Consider the following 23,423-nt stretch of genomic DNA (forward strand, 5'->3'; position numbering starts at 1 on the left):
CTGAGCAAGCCCACACCAGGAAGCTCCAGGGAAGGAGATACAGAGGCCACAGGGAGCAGGCTGACTCCTGGACGGGCGGAGGTGCAACAGCTTCTATCTGTTCTGCAATAAATACGGTGACTTTTGCAAAAACTAGACACGTATCCTATGTAATAACAGGAGAAAGTGTTATTGACGTGCCTAACCCTTCCCAGCTTCCTGGCTCGGCTTCGGGCCGCCCCCTGCAGCCGGAGCCAGGTGTAAGCCCTGGTCCCAAGCTGTGGCCCCCGAGGCCCTGCCTCTTCACAGGGGCCCCCTCTTCCCAGCAACCTATCCGCTACTCTTCAAGGGGAAATGCCAAAACACTCTTGGAAAATGAGGGCCATTGTACTCAAACAATAGGACCCCTCAACTGCTTCCTATCGAGGGATAAAAATATTTACAGGAAAAGAAAATGGTTCCCCCTACCACGGCCCCCACCCCCACCCCATGCGCACACACAGTGGGCTTTGCCCAAGTCACAAAGCTGTGCTCAGTGGGCTATATATAGACAGGGACCTCCTCTCGACCCAGCTCTCGAATCTCCATCTTTTCTAGAAAGAAAGAGCAGACCGCTCTCCTGACACCCTGGTAAGACCCTTGCTAGTGAGACCCCAGGCCTCCAGTTTGGAGGCAGGAGCCCTGACTCAGGGGCAGCGGGAGGCCTGGGGAGGCCTTCCCAGCCCCCTCGCCCCCCAAGTCCACCCCCAGATCCTGAGGCAGCCCATAAAGGGCGGCTACTTGCGGGTTTGGGTTTTATTTTGAAGACTTTCAAATGGCAGAGTCGTGTTTCCATTGGAAGGCCTGCTGGAAATGAAACGGAACCTGACAGCCCAGGCGAAATATTTTGGACTCTGCAAAGCTCTCCAGCGCTGCGAGGGGAATCTTCACTGGGTGGGGAGTAGTCAGAGCACAGACTCCAGTGCCGGCTCCACCGCCCGTCCCACGGGAGCCCTGGACGAGCGGCTCTGCCTCTCTGAGCCTGAGCCCACGTCACGGGTGTGGACAGAAGTATAACCCCTCAGAACGAGGCCGTGCCAGCTAGAAGAGCTGCACCCACACAAAACAACTGCCGTTTTTATCATTTCTGGGTTGTTGCTTTTTTTACTACTATTACCATTGTTACTGTATTATTTCTAATAAAAACAATTGATGTTATTATGACAATTAGTATTATTTCTATTAAGATATTATCATGAGGGGCGCCTGGGTGGCTCAGTTGGTTGGGCGGCCGACTTCGGCTCAGGTCATGATCTCGCGGTCCGTGAGTTCGAGCCCTGCGTCGGGCTCTGTGCTGACAGCTCAGAGCCCGGAGCCTGTTTCGGATTCTGTGTCTCCCTCTCTCTGACCCTCCCCCGTTCATGCTCTGTCTCTCTCTGTCTCAAAAATAAATAAACGTTAAAAAAAAAATTTTAAAAAAAAGATATTATCATGATTTACCACAATGGCCGATTTCCGGAGTGGCAAAATGGGACCAAAAATCCCTGCTTTTCAGGGATTGTAGGTGATTGATTTCATTTTACTCCTCTTACGCGTTACTTCGGTTCTCCTACAATGAACATGAAAGGCATTACTAGGGGCACCTGGGTGGCTCAGTCAGTTAAGGAGCCAACTCTTGATTTCGGCGCAGGGCATGATCTCACGGTTCCTGAGTGTGAGCCCTGCATCGGGCTCTGTGCTGACAGCGCGGAGCCTGCTTGGGATTCTGTCTCCCTCTCTCTCTGCCCCTCCCCTGCTTGCTCTCTAGATCTCTCCAAATAAATAAAAATAAACTCAAAATAAACAAATGAAGGCATTACTAAGGGTGTTTTTCATGCACAGTGATTCTCGTGCCTCGCTCTATCAGAGGTCACCCACTTCAGGGACCCAGGCAGCCTGTGATATTTCTTTTCCAAACAGGGGAGCATTCCCAGCTGTGCCCAGCCAGAGCAGCTCACCTGGGCTTTCCTACCACACAAGTGTGCACCTGCCAGACACCCGGTCCAGGCACCTCTGCCCTCTGTTGTCACCAGAGGTGGGGAGGTGGCCACGACACCAAGGGTCCAGACAACCTTTCTGGTCATGTGACGCTCTCGGGCTCCGATGCGCGGCCCTGGCCCACCCTCCAGGAAATCTGGATCCTGGCTGGGGTCCTGCCTCCACCATCCTGGATGAGCCACTGAAAGGCCCAGCAGAGGCCCCTGCGCGTGCTGCTCCCACAGTCTGATGGTCTCTTCTCCTAGCAGGTCCTCAGCGGAGATGGCCCTTCTTCTGAGGGGCCATTGTGGACCACCCGGACAAGGTCAGAGTCCCCCCCAGTCTGAGTTCACTCTGTCCTCTCCTTCGTGGTACCCAGTTTGTCATGTAAATGACGTTTTCCTGTCTCCCCGAGTGTCTGCGGGACCAGCGAGGACAGCATGGCCCCTCACCTGCCCCGGCTCGGTCAACTGTGGCACCGACTGTGGGCCTGCCTGTCTTCTTTCAGGGTACTCCCTCTATGTCATCAGTAGCCATCCCCCCTCCACTCCCTCCCCCCCCCAGCTGACGCCTCCAGCCATCCCCAATCCCCTCCCGCTGAGAAACCACCAACACATCCTGAAAGCCAGGTCAAGTGAGCCAGCTCCGGCCCCCTCGGGTCTCGTGGTAAACTGGCATATTTTCCACCACTTGGGTTTGGGGGAGGGTGAGGAGAGGAAGGAAACAAGCCTGACCCTCCTGGTCTGGGGCCTTCTCAGACTCTTTCTGTTCTGCCACCTCAGAGAGGCCCATACCGGTCCCCTTCCGCACAATCCGAATCCCATCTGGCCTCAAGAAACCCCACGAAATCCCCACCCCCTCCTGGAGGCTGCACGCACTCCTCTGGCCCAAGGTGGCTGTTCTGAGTGTCATTTCACACACAGAGAAACTGAGGCTCGGGAAGGTGAGGCCACGGGCCAGAGTTTACCCGGCAAGTCTGGACTCACACCCCTCGGGAACCCCACCTGCTCCCCTCATTCTCTCATGGAGTCCTCACCGCGGCCCTCTGCAGGAGGCACCCACCTGTCAGGTGAGGAGACGGAGCCCTGAAGGCTGACTTGACCGGCCAAGCCAACTACCAAGAGGCTCTGGCCCCGGTGCCCCGAGTTCTCTCCCACCAGACCCCACCCTCTTCTACCATTCTGTCTTGGGACCCGAAGCCTGCGTACGGGCTGACCCGGGCAGCCCACAGGAAGCCAACAGGACTGGGCGGGGAGGTGTGGCGAGGTGATCAAGGGCAACTCTGGAGCCCACCACACATGGAATTCAGCTACTAAGGACCTGAGCACCGGCGCTGGGGCTGCCTGGCTGACCTAGCTCGGACCCAACTCCCAGGCGGGATCGGCTCTGCCAAGCCGATTCCCCAGAGGGGAATCCCCCAGAGGCGTCCAGGGGCCACCAGCCAGGGTAAGGGGCCTCTGGACTACTGCTTGGCCACTCCAGGGCCAGGCCACCTGCAGAGGTGGGGCTGGCACCCTTCCTTCCTGTCACCCTTCCCTCTGCCACCCCTTGGCCATCCAGGGGACAGAGAGTGAAGGTCACCGAAAGGAAATGCCCTGGATTTCCCTGGGCTGAGTCAGGGCCCCCTGGACCGCCCCCTGACTAGCAAGGGCTAGCTAGCTTCTCACCCCACGGGCTCAAGCCTGAGACCGCTGGCTTCCAGCTAGGCACTCACAGCAACCCCCCCCCCCCCGCCGTGTTCTGGCATTCCCTCACCTCCTCTATGCCCGTCCCACCCCCAGCCCCACACCGAGGCCAGTCACAGGGTCCCCTTCCCAGGAGGCTTTGTTTGCCTCCTTCAGCCCATGCTGACCCGTGGGCTGGAGCCACACACTTTCCAGGCTCTCACTCGACAAATATTTACTGGGCAAACACAATCCTGCTAATAACAGGATAATGACAAGGCTGCTGATGCTGACTTATCAGCCGGCGCTCACCGAGCACCTTCCCTGCTCCAGGCGCCCGGTTGATTCTCATCTTTAATCCCAACAACCGCCCAGTGCAGGTGTTCTGATCCCATTTCACAGATGAGTAAACGGAGGCTCCACGAGGTGAGGTGACTTGCTCACGGGCACTTGGCCTTTAAGAGGAGCAGCTGGGCTTGAACCTGGGCCTGCCAAGATGACTCCAGAGCCCCAGCTCCACCAATGGAGGGGTTGAGCTGGCGGGGAGTCGCCCACAGTGAATGAAGGGGTCTTGGTAAGACCACCGGGTTACATGCCTACTCAGAAGATAGGTGGGGACCCTAGGGACCATCAAGGCAACAATGGTAAACTGAGGCCCAGGGACGGGAAGCCACTCGCTCAAGCCATGTCAGAGCCCACCCTGACCCCGGCTTGGCACCTCTTACCTTGCGCCAGAGCAGCTGGGCCTGCGGCGCCCCCGTGCCCTCGATCTCGTGGCGCATGCTGTTGAAGAGGGCCACGCCATACTGGTCCTCATAAAAACGGAGGAACTCCGTCAGGATCTTCCCGGTTTTCTCTGAAACGGAAGAACAAACAGGCCTGTGAGGTCGTCATGGTTACCTGCAGCCGCCCAGCCCTGCCCCAGGGAGGGGCACCAGCCAAGCTCCAAATTCCTGCTCGTAAAACTATTTGCACAAGCTCCACGCTTTCACCTGCACTGCGTTTCTGGCCGGAGTTGTGCGTTTCCTGCACACAGCGGGTGAACTTTCGGACAGGAAAACGGGCAACGACTGAGACAGAGAAATCACCAAAGAGAAAACACGAGAAACCAGCAGACAAGGGAAAGAAAACAGCTGAGTCTCCCAGTCCCCAAGCAAATGCAGATGGAGATTCCATTCCCCCCACCCTCCCCCCGGGTCAGACCAGTCGGGGTGTAGAGAAACAGGCACCTCAACTCAGAGCCGTGGGTTCTAGAAATTGGGACGGCCTTTCTGGGAGGGGCGGGGGACACCATTGCGCGTACAATTTTAAGGGTGCATGCGGTTCCCGGATGCCGGGCTCACTCCTCTAGGAATTACCCACGGAGCAAGTCACAGAAGGGCAGGTACAGTATATTTTCACCAAGGCAATCAGCGGAAATGGGCCAGATGCGCGTGCGTGGAGAGGGATTCAGAACATGCCAGTGCACGTGGGACAGGAAGTGGGTGGGGGGACCCACAGGTACCACCCGAGGGAAGGCGTCCACCTTTGTCCACGTAAGGAAAAGCGAGTTACAGAATCACATGTTAAATATTACCTCACTTAAAATTACCCGTCTGTGCCTGTAAGTTATTTACACTCGGAAACGGAGGAAAAGGTCCAGAAGGCAGCACTCCTGACTGTTCCGGGTGGGACCCAGGGTGTGGGAATAGGAGGGCCGAGTGAATTGCATTTTCTGCTTTATTCACTTTTACAGCATTTGAATTATTTACCAACCATGATTCCTTCCACAATAAAAAAAATAAACATTCTAAAATTAACTCCTCTAAGTTAACCACCTTTTGGCTTTCACCCGCCATTTGCTTCTCTCTGCTGCTAAAGCACTTTCTGAACAGGGAAGGCGACTATTGTGACCTCCAGAGCTCACCCAATGCACAGCAGACGCTCAGTAATGGCCCTGCCTGGGCATCCCTATTTGCAGATGATGACACCGAGGCCCAGGGAGGGTGGTGACTGTTAACACTCCAGGAGGCCTTCTCCTTAGGAGAGACTTCCTGGCCCTGAGAAGTTGTGGCTCCATTATCTGGACCTCAGGTCCCGGCACACTAAGACGGGACTCAATGGTGGATGAGTCCAGTCTTAGCGGTGAAACCACCACTGACCGTCTTGGGTTCCAGACTTGAACAACTGGTCCTGGGGCACCTGGGTGGTTTAGGCAGTTAAGCACCCGACTTCAACTCAGGTCATGATCTCACAGTTCGTGACTTTGAGCCCCGTATCGAGCTCTGTGCTGTCAGTGAAGAGCCCGCTTGGGATCCTCTGTCGTCCCCTCCCCCCCACCCCCACCCAGCCCCGCTCTCATGCATGCACATGCGCAGCACTCTTTCTTTCAAAAATAAATAGGGGCACCTGGATGGTTCTGTAGGTTATGTGTCTGACTTTGGCTCAGGTCACGATCTCACTGTCTGGGAGTTCGAGCCCCACATCAGGCTCTGTGCTGACAGCTCAGAGGCCAGAGCCTGCTTCGCATTCTGTGTCTCCCTCTCTCTCTGCCCCTCCCTGGCTCATGCTCTGTCTCTCTCTCTCTCTCTCTCTCTCAAAAATAAACAAACATTAAACATTTTTTTTCAGGGGCCCCTGGGTGGCTCGGTCGCTTAAGCGTCCGACTTCGGCTCAGGTCATGATCTCACGGTCCGTGAGTTCGAGCCCCGCGTCGGGCTCTGTGCTGACAGCTCAGAGCCTGGAGCCTGCTTCGGATTCTATGTCTCCCTCTCTCTCTGCCCTTCCCCTGTTCATGCTCTGTCTCTCTCTGTCTCCAAAATAAATAAACGTTAAAAAAAAAAAAATTTTTTTTAAATTTTTGTCAACGTTGTTAAATTAAATAAATAAATAAATAAATAAATAAATAAATAAATAAATATTAAATAAGAAAACGAAGAACTGGTCCTGTCTCCAATAAGGGATTGACATGGCACCCCCCCCCCCCCCCCCACCGCCATGGTTGGTCTCTGAGTGCCAAGAACACACCTTGTGCTCTTCTCAATAACCTTGTGAGGTAGGGCTAGTGTTACTCCCATTTCACCGAAGAGCTGAGACCCAGAGACGTTAAGTCACTGGCACAAGGTCACATAGCAAGTGGGTGATGGAGCTGGGATGCAGTCTTGGGGCCCAGCTAGGAGGTTGGTGGGGGGGGAGGGGGGCTGGCTGGCTACTGAAAGCTCGTGCCACTCGTGCCCAGGGTCTCAGGCAGGCCCACTCCCTCTATGCCCCCTGGAGGCAGCTCAGCCCAAGGACCCCTCTCCGTAGACCCTGCCTGTGGTCCCCTTTCCTGGAATGAGGTCATGCCTGTCCAGATTCCGATCTGGGGAGAGGAAGGGGGGAACAAATGAGGAATTTGCTTTGAATGCCTATTTTTTAAAAGCCATAAACAACCAGAACTCTCTCAAAGACCACGGGAATTGTTTTGGAAAAATGATGAGGCAGGATAGGGAGGGGTGAGGGGAGCAGACAAGACGGGGTAATGCATTGGAGCCAAAGAGAGAAAAATGGGACCTCAGATGACAATAATATTGATATATCACCACCACCATCATCATCATCATCATCATCATCATCATCATCACCATCATGGCTACCACTTATTGAGTGGTAATCGGAGCCAGCAGGTGGGCATGTTTTACGTGCCAGATACCAAAGAATCCTCATCAAACCCTAGGGAGTCAGGGCTATTGTTTCCCCATTTTAGGGAGGAGACGGAGGCTTGCGGACGTAGGACTGGACAGCCAGGCTCTCAGCCACCAGGGCACGCAGCCTCAGCCCAGGGTTTTGCCCCAACTCTGCCCCAAGCAGTCACATGCCCAACAGGCACTCTACCTGCATGCGGGATCTTGAGGGTCCTTCAGCCATGGCTCAGGGGGGGGGGCGGGGGGGCCTGACCAGCCCCTGGGACACCCAGCCTCAGAGCATTATTTCCAGAAGGGCCAGAATCCACCCTGACCCTTGGGGAGCCAGGCCCAGCAGGAAGCCGCTGTCCTGTGTCAGAACTCTTACCCAGGACTGCCTAACCCATAGCATGCCCTCAGCAAAACCCAGATACTGCATCCAAGCAGGGGGTGGCTAGGTTTAGAAGGCCCCGGGGCTGGACTGGGACAAGAAGGGCAAAGTATCATCCCTTGAGGTGTGTCAAGGCCTGATTGTGGGGAAGGGGGTTGCTGTAGGTTGAAGAGGAAGCTGGGGAGGCTGAGGAAGTGAAGACCAGAACAAGGTGACCCTGAAGGAGACAGAAGGCAAAGGTGAAGCTGACGGGCTTGAAGTATCTGGGCTGAGAAGGGTCGGGTGGGGTAGGGGGCAAAAAGAAAACCCACTGTCGCCCTCCCATTGGGATGAGGACAAGTTATCCAAGCCGGACTGTAGGACCAGGGTCCAGGAGTAGAGGGCTTGAGGACTAGGGTGGGAGTCACCAGGCAGAGGGTGGAGAGAAGAGAAGGTATGGGCAGAAATGGACAGAAAATGGGAGTAGGAAAAGAGGAGATGGCCCCAGGCACCCTGCACCCCCAAACAGAGCGCAGCAGCCCTGGCCCCAAGTTCACCCAACTGCGAGGACAGGCATGCCTTGCTGTCCAAACTCAAGAAGTACATAGGCACCTGGGTGGCTCAGTCAGTTAAGCGTCCGACCTTCAGCTCAGGTCATGATCTCACGGTTCGTGAGTTCGAGCCCTACATGGGGCTTTCTGCTGTCAGTGCACAGCCCACTTTGGATCCTCTGTCTCCCTCTCTCTCTCTGCCCCTCCCCCTCTGTCAAAAATAAATAAACATCAAAAAAAAAAAGAAGAAGAAGAAGAAGACGAACTATATAGATCTGGATCTGTTTTCAGATAAACACTTTGCTACCTGAAATTCCAGAACCAAACATCACAGAGTGGGGTCTCTCACTACCCAAACTTGCTCTCCCAGCTCGGGAGCCAAATGGATTGGGATGCTAGTATCTGTCTGAGGATTGACCGTAAATCAGGGAGGGTGGTCCTGACACCGTTCTGCACACCACTGGCTCCCCTTTGCTCCCCACTCTGGCCTGGCACAGGCAGATGCCGAGCAAGGGGCAGTCCACTCACCAGTTACTGAGCATCTACCCCGCACCAGGCCCCAGGACTGGGCAAGCCGCTGGGCCAGGGGTAGGGGTGACGTCATTTCTCAAGGGGTTCCTTAGAAGGGTCCCAGGCAACACCAGGAAACTGGGTGCATTTGGCCTAACTCTGGTCAAGGAAGGGTTACAAAGGGAAGACTTGGGGGGGGGGGTGTGGCAGGGAGCAGGGTGGCAGGATGGCTTCCTGGCAAGGGCAGCCCCAAGCACATTCTTGAGAGAGTCCTAAGACAGCCTGGAAGGAACTGCCTCGTGCTTGGTACAAAGTGTCACGGGAAGGCAGCGCTGTAGGGGGCCTAGGAAGGATTTGGGGCTGGAAAGACCTGAGAGAGGCAGGCCAGGGAAGGGGGACAGTCCCCTCCTGGGAGAATGGGCTCACAGGGGAGAAGCCCTCAACGGGGTCCCCAGCGGCCTGCCTGGCCAACACTGCTGGAGGGAAACCTGGATGGGCAGCCCCAGCCGCCTTGGATGCTCCTCCTGCCCGCTGAGCTCTGGGGTCATGGCCCAGGCAGTCCCCTTCCTCTGGGCAGTGTTCAGCACCCCCTTTCTTCCCTTCTGGCCACCCTACAGCGGCTGTCTCCCTGGAGCTGCTGTCGGGATTTTACAGTCCAAACCCCCAGCCTGAGTGTCTGTGGATGGTCCCCAGGCCTCCGGGGCTCCTCTCCCCTCCACACCTGCCCATGCCAGCTCTTCCCGCCTCCTCCCGTGGCTTCTGGAGACACCACAAACCACGGATTTAGGGCCGCCGAGGCCAAGGCTCACCATCCCTCCCACCCAAGGTCCCCGGGGGTCCCAGACTCAGGAACTCTGGGAGGTACAGATGCTGGCATGGAGCAGTCCGAGGGCGTGGGCCGCCCTCACCACCTTCCACGTTTTCTGACCCATCCTCCCAGGTGCCCTCTGCCAGCACGTCCTGCAGAATTAGGCGGTAAACTCACCCCACTCAGACTCAGGGTCCAATGCACACACTCAGGTTCTTCAAATGGCCCCAGACGTGAATAAAACCCTCCACTTTACAGGTGTACAAACCAATGCTCACAAAGACTAATGGCTCAAGAAGTCACTTCACTTGTCAGTCAACAGAAAGCTACTGAGCTCCATGGGGCTGTCTTGAGAAGCACTCATTTATGGGGTCCCGATTCCCTCATGAGCCCACGAATCCTGGGAGTGGACCTGAGTGTCCCCATCTGCACCCAGACACCACTGTGCTCTGGGGCCTCAGGGGGACCAATGCCCCCTCCCCGGGGCCTCCATTTCCACATCACATCTGCACCACGAGGGTAGTGGGCTCCATCTGGCTCCGGATGTGGGGGCATCTCTCTGCCTCCCAGATGACTGGAACCCTGTCTCCAAGGGCTGAGCCCTTTGGGACCATCAAGAGCGACCCAGAGGGGCACGTGGGTGGCTCAGTCAGTCAAGCATCTTGGTTTCGGCTCAGGTTGGGATCTCAAAGTTCATGAGTTCAAGCCCCACAGTGAGCTCTGCACTGTTAGTGCTTGGGATTCTCTCTCCCTCTCTCTCTGCCCTTCCCCTGCTTGTGCTCACTCTCTCTCTCTCTCTCTCTCAAAATAAATAAATAAACTGTACAAAAAAAAAAAAAAAAAGAATGACCTAGAGCCACCCCCTTCCCATCCAGGCCTCCTAACTCTGCCTCTAGAACCCCCAGAGTCTACCAGATGTGACTATCACTAAAAAGTTATGCATGTTCAACAGCTCACTGAACCCGAACAGATACTGTTATCCCCACTTTACAGATAAGGCAACTGAGGCTCAGGGAGACCAGGTGACCTACTCAGAGATGCCACAGCCCAGAAAGGGAAAGAGGTGAGTTTCAAAGCCTGTACAAAGCCCCCACCCCACAAAGCCTCCTCATCCAACAGCCTCCCACATGGCACCGAAGTATAATTTCTAGTCCTGCCTTAAACTTGATTTCGTGGTCTTTGCCTGGTCCCAAGAGGCAGGCAAAGTGCACCTTACTATCTCCATTTTACACATGAAGAAACCGAGGTTCAGAGAGGCAAAGTGACTTTCCCAAGGTCACACAGTAAGTAGATGACTGTCAGAGCCAAGACTGAAGCCTGGGGTCTCCAGCCCCAAACTGGTCAGAGCTGGCAGGGAAACTTCACACCTACTGGATCCTTACCTGTCCATCTTCTCTGGGTCTTAATTGTCCCACCTGTAAAATGGGTGGGTAGGTCCCTGTTGGCTCAGCTGATCTAAAATCTCAGTGATGATATAATCAGTGTTGCCCTGGCCCCAGGAGCTGACCGGGATGCTGGCCTCAGCACCTCCTCTGAGCTGCTGGTGAGTCAGTTCTGAGTCTGACCACAGGCCCCTCAGGCTGGACAGAAGGACCGGGAGGGAAGTGGGGGGCAGGATTCAGCATCAACCCTACCTGTGTACGAGGCACCATCTCTGTTGGGCACACGGGCTCTGGGTTCAAGTCCTGGCTCTGCCACCTACTAACTGTGTGGCCTTCCTCAAGGCACTTCCTCTCTCTGAGCCTCTGTTTCCCCCTCTGCAAAATGGCACAACAGTATCTGCCTGATGGGGTTATGAGAAAATCAAGATCAGGGGCACCTGAGTGGCTCAGTCGGTTAAGCGTCCAACTTTGGCTTAGGTCATGATCTTGGAGTTTGTGAGTTTGACCCCGCATCAGGCTCTCTGCTCTCAGAGCAGAGCCCCTTCAGATCCTCTGTCCCCCTCTCTATCTGCCCCTCCCTTGCTCATGCTCATACTCTCTCTCTCTCAAAAATAAATTTAAAAACATTTAAAAAAAGAAGAGGTCAAGATCAACGAGCTAATGGGCATAAAGCATTTCACCCTGGCAAAGAGGAGGCATGTTAACGGGGGCTCCTATACAGTTCCTCTTGTCCAAGCTTCCCCTAATCTGGAGAGAGGCCCTTGAAACACCCCTGGCCCAGCTGAGCAACCCCCGGTGCAGCCTAGCCCCAGGCCCAGCACCAACAGTAGCCAAGGCAACCGGAAGAACGTTAATCTCTGATTTCCCAAACTGACAACGTTATGGGTCACGCTGCTTCCTGCACTCAGAAAGCGGGGGCTGGGCAAGAATGTGGGAGGCCCCAGGGTGGCCCGCAGTCCCCTGCCAACTCTGGGGGACAGGGGGACTTAGCCCACTGTGCAGATGGCAAAACTGAGGCTCAGAGAGGAGAAGGGGTTCGCGGAGCAGAGGATGAGAAAAAGGAGTGTGGAGGTGTCCCAGAGAGCCTCGAAGGCCTTCTCGTGACCCTCCCAAAGCCCAGCACATGTCACGTTGAGTCACCCCCCCAATCCTGGACTCAACCTGGGGCAGGCGGTGTCTCATTTCAGACGAGGAGAACCGGGATCCCTGCCAAGTCCTTCAGCTGGGGAGCAGCAGAAGCAGGATCTGAGCCCAGGCCCGGGGCCCCCTCCACACTGACTGCCGGGTCCCAGGACGAAGAGGGCAATCTCCAGCCGGGACCACGTCAGCCTCGTGCCAGCCACAGGGGCTTCACGTTGGTCCCAGCCCCAGCTTGGCCCGAGTTGAGGGCAATGCGCCAAATCTGTTCCCGGCTCATCCGGTCCCTCCAGCGGGCCCCAGGGACACACCTCACCCACGAGGCCCGTCCCGGTTTCAGGGCTGAAAGAGATTTGCCGACTGAAACCAGGCAGGCGGCACCCTGTAGGGCAGGGTAGGCCCGGAACTTGCCTACCTGGTTCTCAGAGCCCTGGAGAGAAGGCCCAGGGTGGAGAGGTAGAGGAGGCAGCCAGGGACTCAGTTTCCCCATGTCATACAGCTGCCCAAAGTACCACCATCTCCATCATCCGCCTAGGAGAGCAGGGAAAGCTTATAGTCCAGAGAGGTGGCGACACTCTCCTGGGGTCGCACAGCATATGTCAACAGAGCTGGGTCAGCACGTCAGGCCCCCAGTGCCCAACCCAGGGCCCTTCTACCTGGCCACCCTACTATCACTATTAAGAAATACTAGCGGGGCGCCTGGGTGGCGCAGTCGGTTAAGCGTCCGACTTCAGCCAGGTCACGATCTCGCGGTCCGTGAGTTCGAGCCCCGCGTCAGGCTCTGGGCTGATGGCTCGGAGCCTGGAGCCTGTTTCCGATTCTATGTCTCCCTCTCTCTCTGCCCCTCCCCCGTTCATGCTCTGTCTCTCTCTGTCCCAAAAATAAATAAAAAACGTTGAAAAAAAAAATTAAAAAAAAAAAAAAAAAAAAAAAAGAAAAAAAAAAGAAATACTAGCAACAGCCAAGTGTTCAGCACCCCTCCACACCCAGCACGGTGCTACACGTTCACACGTGTTATTTCCTGTGTTGTCCCCACTTTACAGAGGAAGACACTGAGATTCAGAGAAGTTAAGTGACTTCTCTGGAAACACATAGCTTGTAAATGACAGGAACCCAGATCAGCCTGAGTCTAACACAGAACCAGAGTTTGGGCAAATCCATCTCACCCCCACCTGCCAGCCTCCGGGAGCTGGGGTTCCACACCGCACTGGCCCTGTGGGTGGCCGCTGTCAGAAAGGCTGACATGGCTCCCACTCAGGACCTGTAATCAGGGGCAAAGTCAGGAAGAAGGGGTAATGACAGGCTCCACTGGCCAGCAGAGGAGGGGGACCGGCAGACCGCCCGTGAGAAGAGCCTGAACTAGCAGCCAGAACCCCGCAGAGCCGAAGCCAAGAGGGGGTTAAGTCAGCTGAGTGGCACCCTCACCCCAACAGCCAGTTCTTGTTCAGAAGAGAGACAGCTGCCAGAGAGGGCACGGGACTGATCCAAGGTCACCCCACAAATACCCCCGGAAGAATGGGTTTGCTCAGAGCACCTGTATAGCAGCAACAGGTCCCTGGAACCCCACTTCTGGGCCCGAGAGGATTCCCCCACCAGCCATGCCCCACGGCCCAGCGCAAGGCCATCAGGGTGAGGTGGACTTCCTAGCTGACCAGGGGACGGTCAAGAGGCCAGTACAGCTGAGCCCTGACTGTGCCACAAGTCACTGCCCCCCAGCCATGGGAATGCCCATCCTACGTCTGCCCGGCCTCCAAATTTCTACCCATTTCCACTCCTGACTCCTTCAGATCCTTTGCTTACAATAGCCGCAGGGATCTTTGTGTTACAGCTCTCACCCTGAACCTTCTCTGCTCAACAACCTTCCATGGCTCCCACTGCCTTTGGGACAAAGACTAAACTCTTTAGAAGGCCCCCAGGCTCCTGCCTTCTCTTCCTTGCCATGGGGTCTCCAGGTCAGGAACACTCCTCCCCCCTCCGCTGGGGGGGTGCCCATTTCTCAGCCCCCCACTGCACCACTCCCTCCCCCAGGATGCCCCCAGGCCAGTGGGTATCCCCCACTTATTTCCATAGCCCCCCATTGATCTTGCAGTGGGTGAAGGCCTGTTTCCTGTCGGACTCCCCCAGGCAGTACCCACCACATCTGGGACAGGGCCTGGCGCATAGTAGGAAGCTCAGAGCAAGAAGCTAGAGGCGCGATCTAGAGCCAGGGCCGCCCTGGGGCACAGAGCCACCCTCGCTGAGCAATAAAGCTCCCCACACACACCCCAGAGATTCCTCATCACAGAACGGGAGGCTTATGCCCAACCCAAGGGCTGTGGCCAGGCCCCAGAAATGAGCGGATGCGCACAACACCTTCCTTCTTACTCGGGAAGGTGACTGCCACCCACGAGGTTCCCTCCCTGCTGGCCTCAGCTGCCCTGAAGGGACCCTCTGCTGGTCACCCCTTTCCTGGAGCCGGGAACAAGGGAAAATTCTCTCCCCATAAATACAGCAGCCCGCAGCATGCCAAGGCCCGATTGTGGCAACTACCTGATGGCATGCCAGCTCTGTGCAAGGGGCTTTATGGAGGAGATCAAAATGGCCCAGGGAGGGAGGGTCTGTCATTACCCCAGTGGACAGAGGAGGGAAGAAAGTGTCAGGCAGTTAAGGAGCCTACGCAGCGTCACACAGCTGGTAAGGCACAACGCTGGCGGCTGATCCCCAGGCTTACTCTGCAGGGCCTTTACTGCATTTGCCACCGGGCCCTGGCAGCAACCCCAGGAGGTGGGTACAGGTACCACCCCCACTGAGGAAACAGGAGGCTGTGAGGCCCAGTGACTTGTCCAAAGTCAGCCAGCTGTCAGGTAGAGAAGCCTGAATCCACACTGGGGGCTTGAACCCAGGCTCCCGGGGATGTGGAGACACAAAGGACAGTCATGCAAAGTGCTTCAGAGAGGCTCTTCCAGGGCTCCAACACCCCAGGAGACGGGAGGTTCACCCGTCATTGCATTCTTGACACCCGCCACGGGGCCTGGCGCACCGTGGCCCGCAGACAGAACACTGAATCAGATCCAGGACCCGGCAGGTTCTGAGCCCCATTTCCCTCCCCGAGGCCCCACCCTGGTAATTTCCTATCCACCCCAGGCCCCCATCTCTACGCTTTCACCTGTGCTGTGCCCCCTTGCAGAAGCCCCTTCCCCCCTCGTTTCCACAGTTCAAGGTCTTAGCCAAAAAAAGAAAAACACAAAGTCTTAGCCAGACTTCAAGGTCCCACTCAAATATCTCCTGGGATTGCCCATTTGTGCATAATTATAATAATAATTGGGACCTGAACGAAGGCCTGTAGCACTCACCCACTGCCAGGCACGGAGGCAGCTCCCATATATGCTAACAAGTATCCTCAACGTTATTTAACCCTCACCCAGATTTACTCTTGAACCCATTTTGTAGATGAGGCTCAGAGAGGTGAAGCGACTTGTCCAACGTCACACAGGTAAGAGGGAAATTGTGACCTGAAGCCAAGCCATCCACTGTCCACTGCTCTGTCCCAACACCTAGAATGGTGCTGAAACAGAGAAAGAGCTCGAAAACATTTGTGGTCTCTCTGCCAGGACATTCCCCACTCGCCTGGCAGCTGCCCGGGTCAAAAGGGGCACCTTGTTACCTTCTGTATCCCAAGCGCCCAGTGTGGCACGGGTTTGGGGACAGAAAAGTGGGTGTCTCATAGAGGCAGGGGTGTTAGGGGGGCCAAGCTTGAAGCAAGAAGCAAACCCTGAGCTCAGGACGGCCTCTCTGGGCTTCAGTTTCCTTGTCTGTAAAATGGGCATAATGTGATAGTTTCCCACACACAATCTCACTCGGTGATGAGGGGTCCTCAGGAGATGCTGACTTTTGTTGTCAACAAAGCACTGGGTGAACAATATAAAGATACATGGCTGCCATCTTAACCTTTGGCACCAGTGGAATCCCTGCCCCGGAGTGTCCCCTTATTAATGGACCAGTGACATATGCTTATAACAGGCCACTGGACCTGGGAAGGGCCCTCTAAGATGAAGTTCGAGCTCCGGATTGGACAGATGGGGAAACCGAGGCTGGGGAATAGGAAAGAAGCAACCTTGTGAGAACAGGGTGAAGAGAAAGAAGGGGGGGTGGGGGGTGCGGTCAGAATTCAGCACCCAGGAGAGGGAACTGGCTCTGGTCTGAGGGTCTCCGGCCTGGAACATTCTCTCAAAGCCCCCTCAGCCTGGCCATCTCCTCTTCCTCCCCCTCAGGCTCGAACATCACCTCCTCGGAACCCGAGACAGGTCCAGTGCCCGCAGCCCCCACTTCTCCTTGGCCCTCTTCTCACCTACAGCTGCTGTATCGCCACGAAAGGCTCCTTCGACCCCACTCCCCAGACAGAGACCTTGTTCCCGCTGTCTCCCCGGAACCCAGCTCGTGCCTGGCCCAGGTGCGTGCCCGATAAGCAAGTGCTGAGTGGGGAAGGCCACCCCCGGAGGGAAGGCCATCCAGTTTCAGGTGCCCAAATGGCCGCCACGGGCCCAAAAAGGAGGCTGAGGAGGGCAGAGGCTGCCTGGGGCTCCCCGTCGCAAAGGCAGCTTTGGGACAGGGCAGTGGGATTTCTCACAAAGCTGCCTTTAAAGCTCTTCTCAGTTGGCAAATATTTAACCACGGCTCAGAGACCCAGGTCTGCTGGGGAAGAGTGTACGGGAGGGCCTGAGGAGGGAGGCAGGTGGCTGAAGTGGGGCCCAGAGAAATGCCAGAAAGAAAAAAAGGCAGACTGAAGACCCGCCCACCGGGGACTGCCCTTTCCTTTATACCCCGGGCAGCCTGGTGGGAGGAAGTCGATTCCCATCTTGACACAAACAGGGAAACAAAAGCCCTCTCATCTCCTCCGGGGCCCTCCCTCCCTGCCTGGCAGCACCGTACCCACAGCTCACAGTTGGCGGCTTGTTCCGGGAGCCCAGAACCCAAGAACACAGAGCCAAGCTGCGGAGGGTGGAGAAAGGGTGTCAAGGCCCCACCCCCGGCCCCAGCCAGGGCAGGACTGGCCTCTACCCACACCTACCCCGGGCCCACCGCAGGTCCCCGGCACTGCGCCTACCGTGGGGGGCACCGCTCCCACTCCTGGGGTTCCTCCGGGGGCTGGTGTTCTGCACCAAGCCCTGCCGTGGCCAAGGCCATACCCCAGGCCGAGGAAGCCATGACAAAAGGATCAAAGGGGGAGTCGAAGGCAGCCTGGAGGACCCCCAGAGCTCCAAGATGCTCCAGCAGGACCAGCGGCCTCACACTGTGCACACCCCTGCTTAACTTCCTTGTCCCCCTCAGAGAGAGCCCTGGTTTGGGAACCAGACAGGTGCCAACAAAGCCCAGCTCCGTGGTCCTGTGGCCTCGCCTCTGAGCCCGGGTATTCTCCTCTGTGCACTGGGGATAACTGGCTTCTCTCTCAGGCGGCTGTTGTCAACAGGACGGGCAAAGAGGCAGCTGATCGGTGACAGTGATTTTGTAAACACAAACCTCCCTCCTCCTCACCCCCGCCCACCCATCCCTGCTGACTTCTGGGCAACACCCTTCTCCATTCCCTTCTTTTCATCCTCGCCACACCCACTAGAGCCCTCTAACCTGGGGCCTGGACACCTGTCACAACTGCCCCAGGCCAAAGGGCAGCAGCCCTGATTTCCTCGACACATGTCCAAGTCTGGACTGGAGACACGGGGCGCTCTGCCACAGCACCCTCACACTGGCCTGGACCCCACCCATTTGAGAACCCACCACCGACTTTCCCCTCGGTGCCCAGCCCTTGAGATGCCCAGGCAGACCTTCCTGACTGAGCCCTTCCTCTCTGACCACCTGGCAGCCAGCATCACTTCCCAGCCCCTCCCCATCGGCCACAAGACGCAGGAGCTGAGGACAGGACCCGGCATGAAATTCAGGCCCTCGGAGCCAACCAAAATGGCCGCTGGGGGCAGAGCCAGAGTCCAGTGAGGGTCTTGGGGGCTCCATTGTGCTAGCCCAGAAAGGTTTTATGTTGCCCTCGTTCACCAACCATGCGGCAGTGGGCATTCAGGAAGGAACTAGACCAGCCCTTCTGTCTAATGAGGGAGAAAGACTATCAACAAAACCTACAATGAGCATGGTAAGCCCCCAGTTGGGAGCAGCACGGGAAGTTACAGGAGCCCAGATGAGAGGCCGCTAACCTAGCCGGTGGAGTCAGGGAAGACTTCCGGAAGAAAATGGCGCCTGAGACACGAAGAGGTGCTAAGTAGGTAAAGGAGGAGGAGGACTGGGCAGGGAGAGGGTGCCAAGCAGAAGACACAGGAAATGCACAAATTCAGACATTCGAGAAAGCATGAATCCATTCCACAAATAAATGTAGGAATACCTTCTATGTCAAGAACGGTATCAAGGTTCTGGAATCAGATCTCATTTCGAGTACTAACTCCACCGCTCCTGGGCTGTAGGACCGTGGGCATGGGACTGATACTCTCAGAACCTCAGTTTCCTCAGCTGTAAAATGGGAGGACCAGCAGTACCCATCTGGCCAGGTTGTCATACGGATTTGATGAAATGAGGAGATCTACAGAGCCTGACCAGACGGGGTCCTGTGTTATCAATAATGAGGCCTACTGATGGAAAGAAGTTCCATCTGCCCGAGCGTTGATGGCCAGGAAATGAGTGTTCAGGTGGGCACTGGGGTCTTTCACAAGCTCAGGGGTCCCGTGGTGCGCCCATCTGTGCAAACAGCAGTGCTCTGCAATGAGTTTCATGCCATGAAGTGGGGGGCAGGAACGGGGAAACAGAACAACGGCCACTCAGTCTCTCAGGGGGCCACTCGGAGGGACGGGAAGGTGACATGCTTGGGGTCCCATCTTTCTGGGCCCTCATCCCTCAGGAGTTAACTAATCAGAAAGGGGAAGCGGAGGCAGAAACAGCAACAGATTCTGAAAGCAACTACGCAACAGACCGCACACCGCCAAACCTCAGCCAACCACAGCTCCTCCGCTCCGTGGCACTGCAGGTGGGCAAACTCCTTATCTGAGCCTCCAGTTCCCACAGGGAGCCCCACAGGATGGACAAAGCTGGGGGAGAAGCTGGTGCCTGGCTGGCTCGGTCAGAAGAGCGTGCGACTCTTGATCTCGGGGTCATGAGTTTGCACCCCACGTTGGGTGTATGATACTTAAAATTAAAGAAAAAAAATTGGAGTCGGGGGGGCACCTGTATGGCTCAGTCTGTTGCGTGCCCGACTCTTGATTTTGGCTCAGATCATGATCCCAGGGTCCTGGGATTGGGCCCGTGTCAGGTTCCACGTTGGGCGTGGAACCTGCTTGAGATTCTCTCTCCCTCTGCCCCTCCAACCCCCTCCCCCCCACCCCCAATGCACGTGCTCTCTCTCGCGCACGCGCGCAAAATAAATAAAAGGAAAGTTAGAAAAAATTTTTGTTCAAAGCTAAAGGAAAAGCTAGATGAAAAAGTGCTTTGAAGTCCACAAGGCAAGACCATGTATCTCTCTCCTGGTATCTTGTATCTATACCTCTCTCTCTCTCTCTCTCTCTCTGTCTCTCTCTCTCTTTTTTCCTATCTTACTGCATTGACTAAGACATCCAGATCAATGATAATGAAAATCACCTCTAGGGTTTCAACATCAAGTTTGCTCAGGCTTGCTCAGTATGTGACGAATGGCATATGAAGGGCCAGGTAGGGGCTGCTAAGGGAAAGGAGGGAAGACTTAGTTCTCCCCCAACGAAAGAGCTGGATAATTCCCTGGGAAAACAACTGCTGGGGAAACCCAGCCACAGACACACCCCAGCCCAACTGGAACCTGTTCTCAAGTGACCCACCAAAGACAGAACTCCAGGGAAGACTATCTCAGATGACCAGTGTGGGATAGGTGACCCTAAGAGGTAAACAGCTCCCTGTCACTGGAGGTGTGCAAGGAGAGGCCGGATGGCCACAAGGAGGCTGGAGAGAAGATTCTGTCCCAGGAGGAAGAAGAGGAGTAAAAACACAAACTTTGGGACCAGACAGGCTCTGCTACTGACTGTGACTTCTCAAGCCTCAGTTTCTTTATCAATAAAACAGGGAGAGGGGCACCTGGGTGGCTCAGTCAGTTAAGCATCTGACTCTCGGTTTCGGTTCAGGTCACGATCTCACAGTTCATGACTCTGAGTCCCCTGTTGGGCTCTGGGCGGACGGTGTAGAGCCTGCTTGGAATTCTTTCTCCCTCTCTCTCTGCCCCTCCCTTGCACGCACACATGTGCATTTTTTCTCTCTCTCTCTCTCTCTCTCTCAAAATAAATAAATAAACTTAAAAAAAAAGAAAAATAAGAAAACAAAACAGGGAGAAAAATAATACACACCTCGATGAGTAGTTGTGGGAACAAAAGCAGACACTGCATGAGACGTGCCTGGCACTCTGCCTGACTGTTGGTAAGAGCCTGATAAGTGCCAGCTGCTGTTCCAATAAGAACTAATCACTACTAAGTACCAGTTACTGTGGCCCAACCTTACCGGAAAAGGGCTAAATAAACTCAGAGATACAAATCCCACCCACTTCATTAGCCCGGTACCCTCCGATGCCAACCTCCTTTTCACCAAGCCCAAATCAGGCTGCCTCGGGCCCCAGAAGGCCCCCTGCCCGCCCATCTCTCTCACACACATGTATACACGCACAAACACCGTGGGCTGCCTCCCCGGGTCCTGACCGCAAGTGAGGTGGGGGCAGGGGGAGGGCTCCTGCCTTCTCAAAGCCAGGGAGGGAGAGACAAAAGGAGACAAGGGTGGGGGCGGGGCTGGCTGCGGGGTGGTGGGGAGGAGGAAGATGAGCCAATATGAAAATTTACTCATGTGCTCGCTGCTGGGCTAGAAGGAAACCCAATCCTTGGCTGGAACGCCGGGGACCCTCAGCATGAAGAGGCTTTATGCAGAGAGAAGATGGAAAGCTTATTCAAATAACAAGACTCCTGTGGCCTGTCCCTGAGCCAGCAGAGGACGAAGCACCTGCCCCACCCTTGGGTCACCAGCTGCAAGTCTCCTCAGGCTCCAAAGGGGGCCAGAGGGGGAGGTATGAGGACAAATCCCCTCGGAGGCCCTGCCAGCCTCACATTCCTCGTTCCAGGTGCCTGTGTCCCCCCCTCCGCCCCCGCCCAACACATCTGTGCTTCATGGGAAACTCCGCTCTACAGAGCTAAGTTCTATGCCTGCTTTCCCTGGGGGTCCCTTAAGGGATAGTGGGGACAGGCTCACTGCCTTCCCTGGAGGTGATGAACAGGCTCCAGGCACAGGCTCCAGGCAGTAATTCAGGGTTAAGAGTGGTGGGCCTGGAGGTCAGGCACCTGACTTCCACCTGACCTCGGGCAAGTCCCTCACCCCTCCCAGCTCTCCATCTTGACTGTCCAGTGAAGAGGCTGGGCTCCTTTGCGCTGGACCCTCAAGACCCTTAGCACCCTCCAACTGTGACTCCAGAAAGCGTTCCCTCCCAACCCAGGACCACACTGGCAGGCCCAGGGGAACGGGCCGTTCAGGCTTGATCAAACTGGTCCCAGTTCCACCTGCCAGGTACACGGACAGTCACTGCCCCATTTGGGTCAGAGCCCCCCGTTAATCATCAGCACACCTTTCATTTAATAATTAACTGTTTAGTGTCCCATTTCCCCCCATGAGGACAGGGACCCTGTCTGTCTCATTCATGACATATCCCCGGCACCAAACACAGCACCAGGGACAAATATTTGTCCCTGCAAGATTACACCAGAGCACCTCGACTTGGGTCTCCCAGGCATCTTAAGACACAGGAGGAAGACAGGGCCAGAAAGGCCAGCTCAGGCCTGAGAACAGGTCCTTCCCAGCCCGGGGGGCAGAGTTAGCCAGGGGCCCTCCAATCCCAGTAAGGCGCTTTAAGTACAGGTGGGGCTGGGTCAGGAGCAGGCCAGGCCAGCCCAAGGTCACACACACATCAGCAGCAGAAAAGGTCACCACCCCCATTACACAAACCGAGCCTGGTCACCTAAGCTCAGATCCTCAGTTTTCTCTTCCAGCAGATTCTGTTAAATGATACAGCCCCTGAAATGGGTCTGGGAAACTAGAGCTGAGGAGGCCCTGCACTTGAACCTCCTCTGCCCGCTCCGGGCTGGCAGAACACCACGCAGAGAGGCAGGAGGCTTGGGTCTGCTGACTCTGACTTGGGGCGGACACATCACCCTGTTTCCATGTCCCCCGTTATAAGAAGATCCCAGCCCCACAGGACTTTAAAGTTTTTATCTTTTTTTTTTTTTTTTTTTAAGTTTTGAGAGAGAGCGAGAGACAGAGCGAGCACAAGTGGGGGAGGGAGGCAGAGAGAGAGAATCCCAATCAGGCTCTGCACCATCAGCGCAGAGCCCTACATGGGGCTTGAACTCACAAACTGTGAAATCATGACCTGAGCCGAAGTCAGATGCTTAACCAACTGACTAAGCCACCCAAGCACCCTCCACAGAGGGACTCTGAATAACAACTGAAGTGTGGTGCATGAAGGGGGCCGCTCCTAAGGGCAGCAAGAACCACAGAAAACCACCAATTTCTGGGAAACTCTGGTTCCCCCAAATACCCGTGCTCTCTGCTTTGGGCCTTTGCAGACCTGCCCCCTTGCCTATGACCCTCTCCTCCTCCTGCACCCTTTCGGCCTCACCTAGACATTCCCTTCTCCAACAAGCCTTCCCTGACTCTCCAAGTCTGGGCTACTGCTGCTTCTCTGGCTCCCAAAGACACCCTGACCCTAGCTAGACAACCCTAGCCCTGGCTAGGGTTCCATGTTGGGTGTGTCCTCCCAAAAAGGGATCTATGCGGGGGGGGCGGGGCGGTAGGCTGCCTCCCCATCCCACACCCGCAGCCCCACACGTGACCAACCCTGAGCAGGCTCTCAAACAATGGTGGGGTCGGTAGATGAATCCCGTATGCAGATGCCCACAACCCACTGTTGGTTATGCATCAGGGAAATGCCTGAAAGTCATTATTTCTGGATGGTAGGAACACTGGTGATTTTCATTTTCTTTTTTTTTTTAATTTTTTTTTTTAACGTTTATTTACTCTTGAGACAGAGACAGAGCGTGAACAGGGGAGGGGCAGAGAGAGAGACACACACACAGAATCTGAAACAGGCTCCAGGCTCTGAGCTGTCAGCACAGAGCCCGACACGGGGCTCGAACCCACGACCTGTGAGATCATGACCTGAGCCGAAGTTGGACGCTTAACCGACTGAGCCACCCAGGTGCCCCTCATTTTCTTCATTACTCTATTTTCTAATTTTTCTCTGATCATCAAATATTGCTTATATCACATCAACAATAAAAGGGGGAGCTCTGAGAAAGCTCCAAGTTGAAAGGCCAAGCCCCCCTTGGTGGGGCACCGGACCCTCAGGGCAGAAACCTCTCCT

At 55.7% G+C, this 23,423-nt stretch overlaps 1 protein-coding gene across 2 annotated transcripts in view; it reads right to left on the bottom strand.

The window, feature by feature from the left end:
* NIBAN2 (niban apoptosis regulator 2) overlaps positions 1-23,423 on the bottom strand; it is a 53,774-nt gene that overhangs the window by 16,342 nt on the left and 14,009 nt on the right. The window contains exons 1-2 of one of the 2 annotated variants that reach the window (XM_042963718.1): positions 16,365-16,937; positions 4,364-4,494 (exon numbers count right to left, since the gene is read on the bottom strand). In XM_042963718.1, the coding sequence (XP_042819652.1) occupies positions 4,364-4,494; positions 16,365-16,524 (291 nt within the window). In that variant the 5' untranslated portion in view covers positions 16,525-16,937. Of the gene's footprint in view, positions 1-4,363; positions 4,495-16,364; positions 16,938-23,423 lie in introns of those variants that run through there. The other variant, XM_042963717.1, reaches the window with a different exon arrangement.

The sequence above is a fragment of the Panthera tigris genome, chromosome D4, assembly GCF_018350195.1.
Source record: "Panthera tigris isolate Pti1 chromosome D4, P.tigris_Pti1_mat1.1, whole genome shotgun sequence".
Lineage (NCBI taxonomy): Eukaryota > Metazoa > Chordata > Mammalia > Carnivora > Felidae > Panthera > Panthera tigris.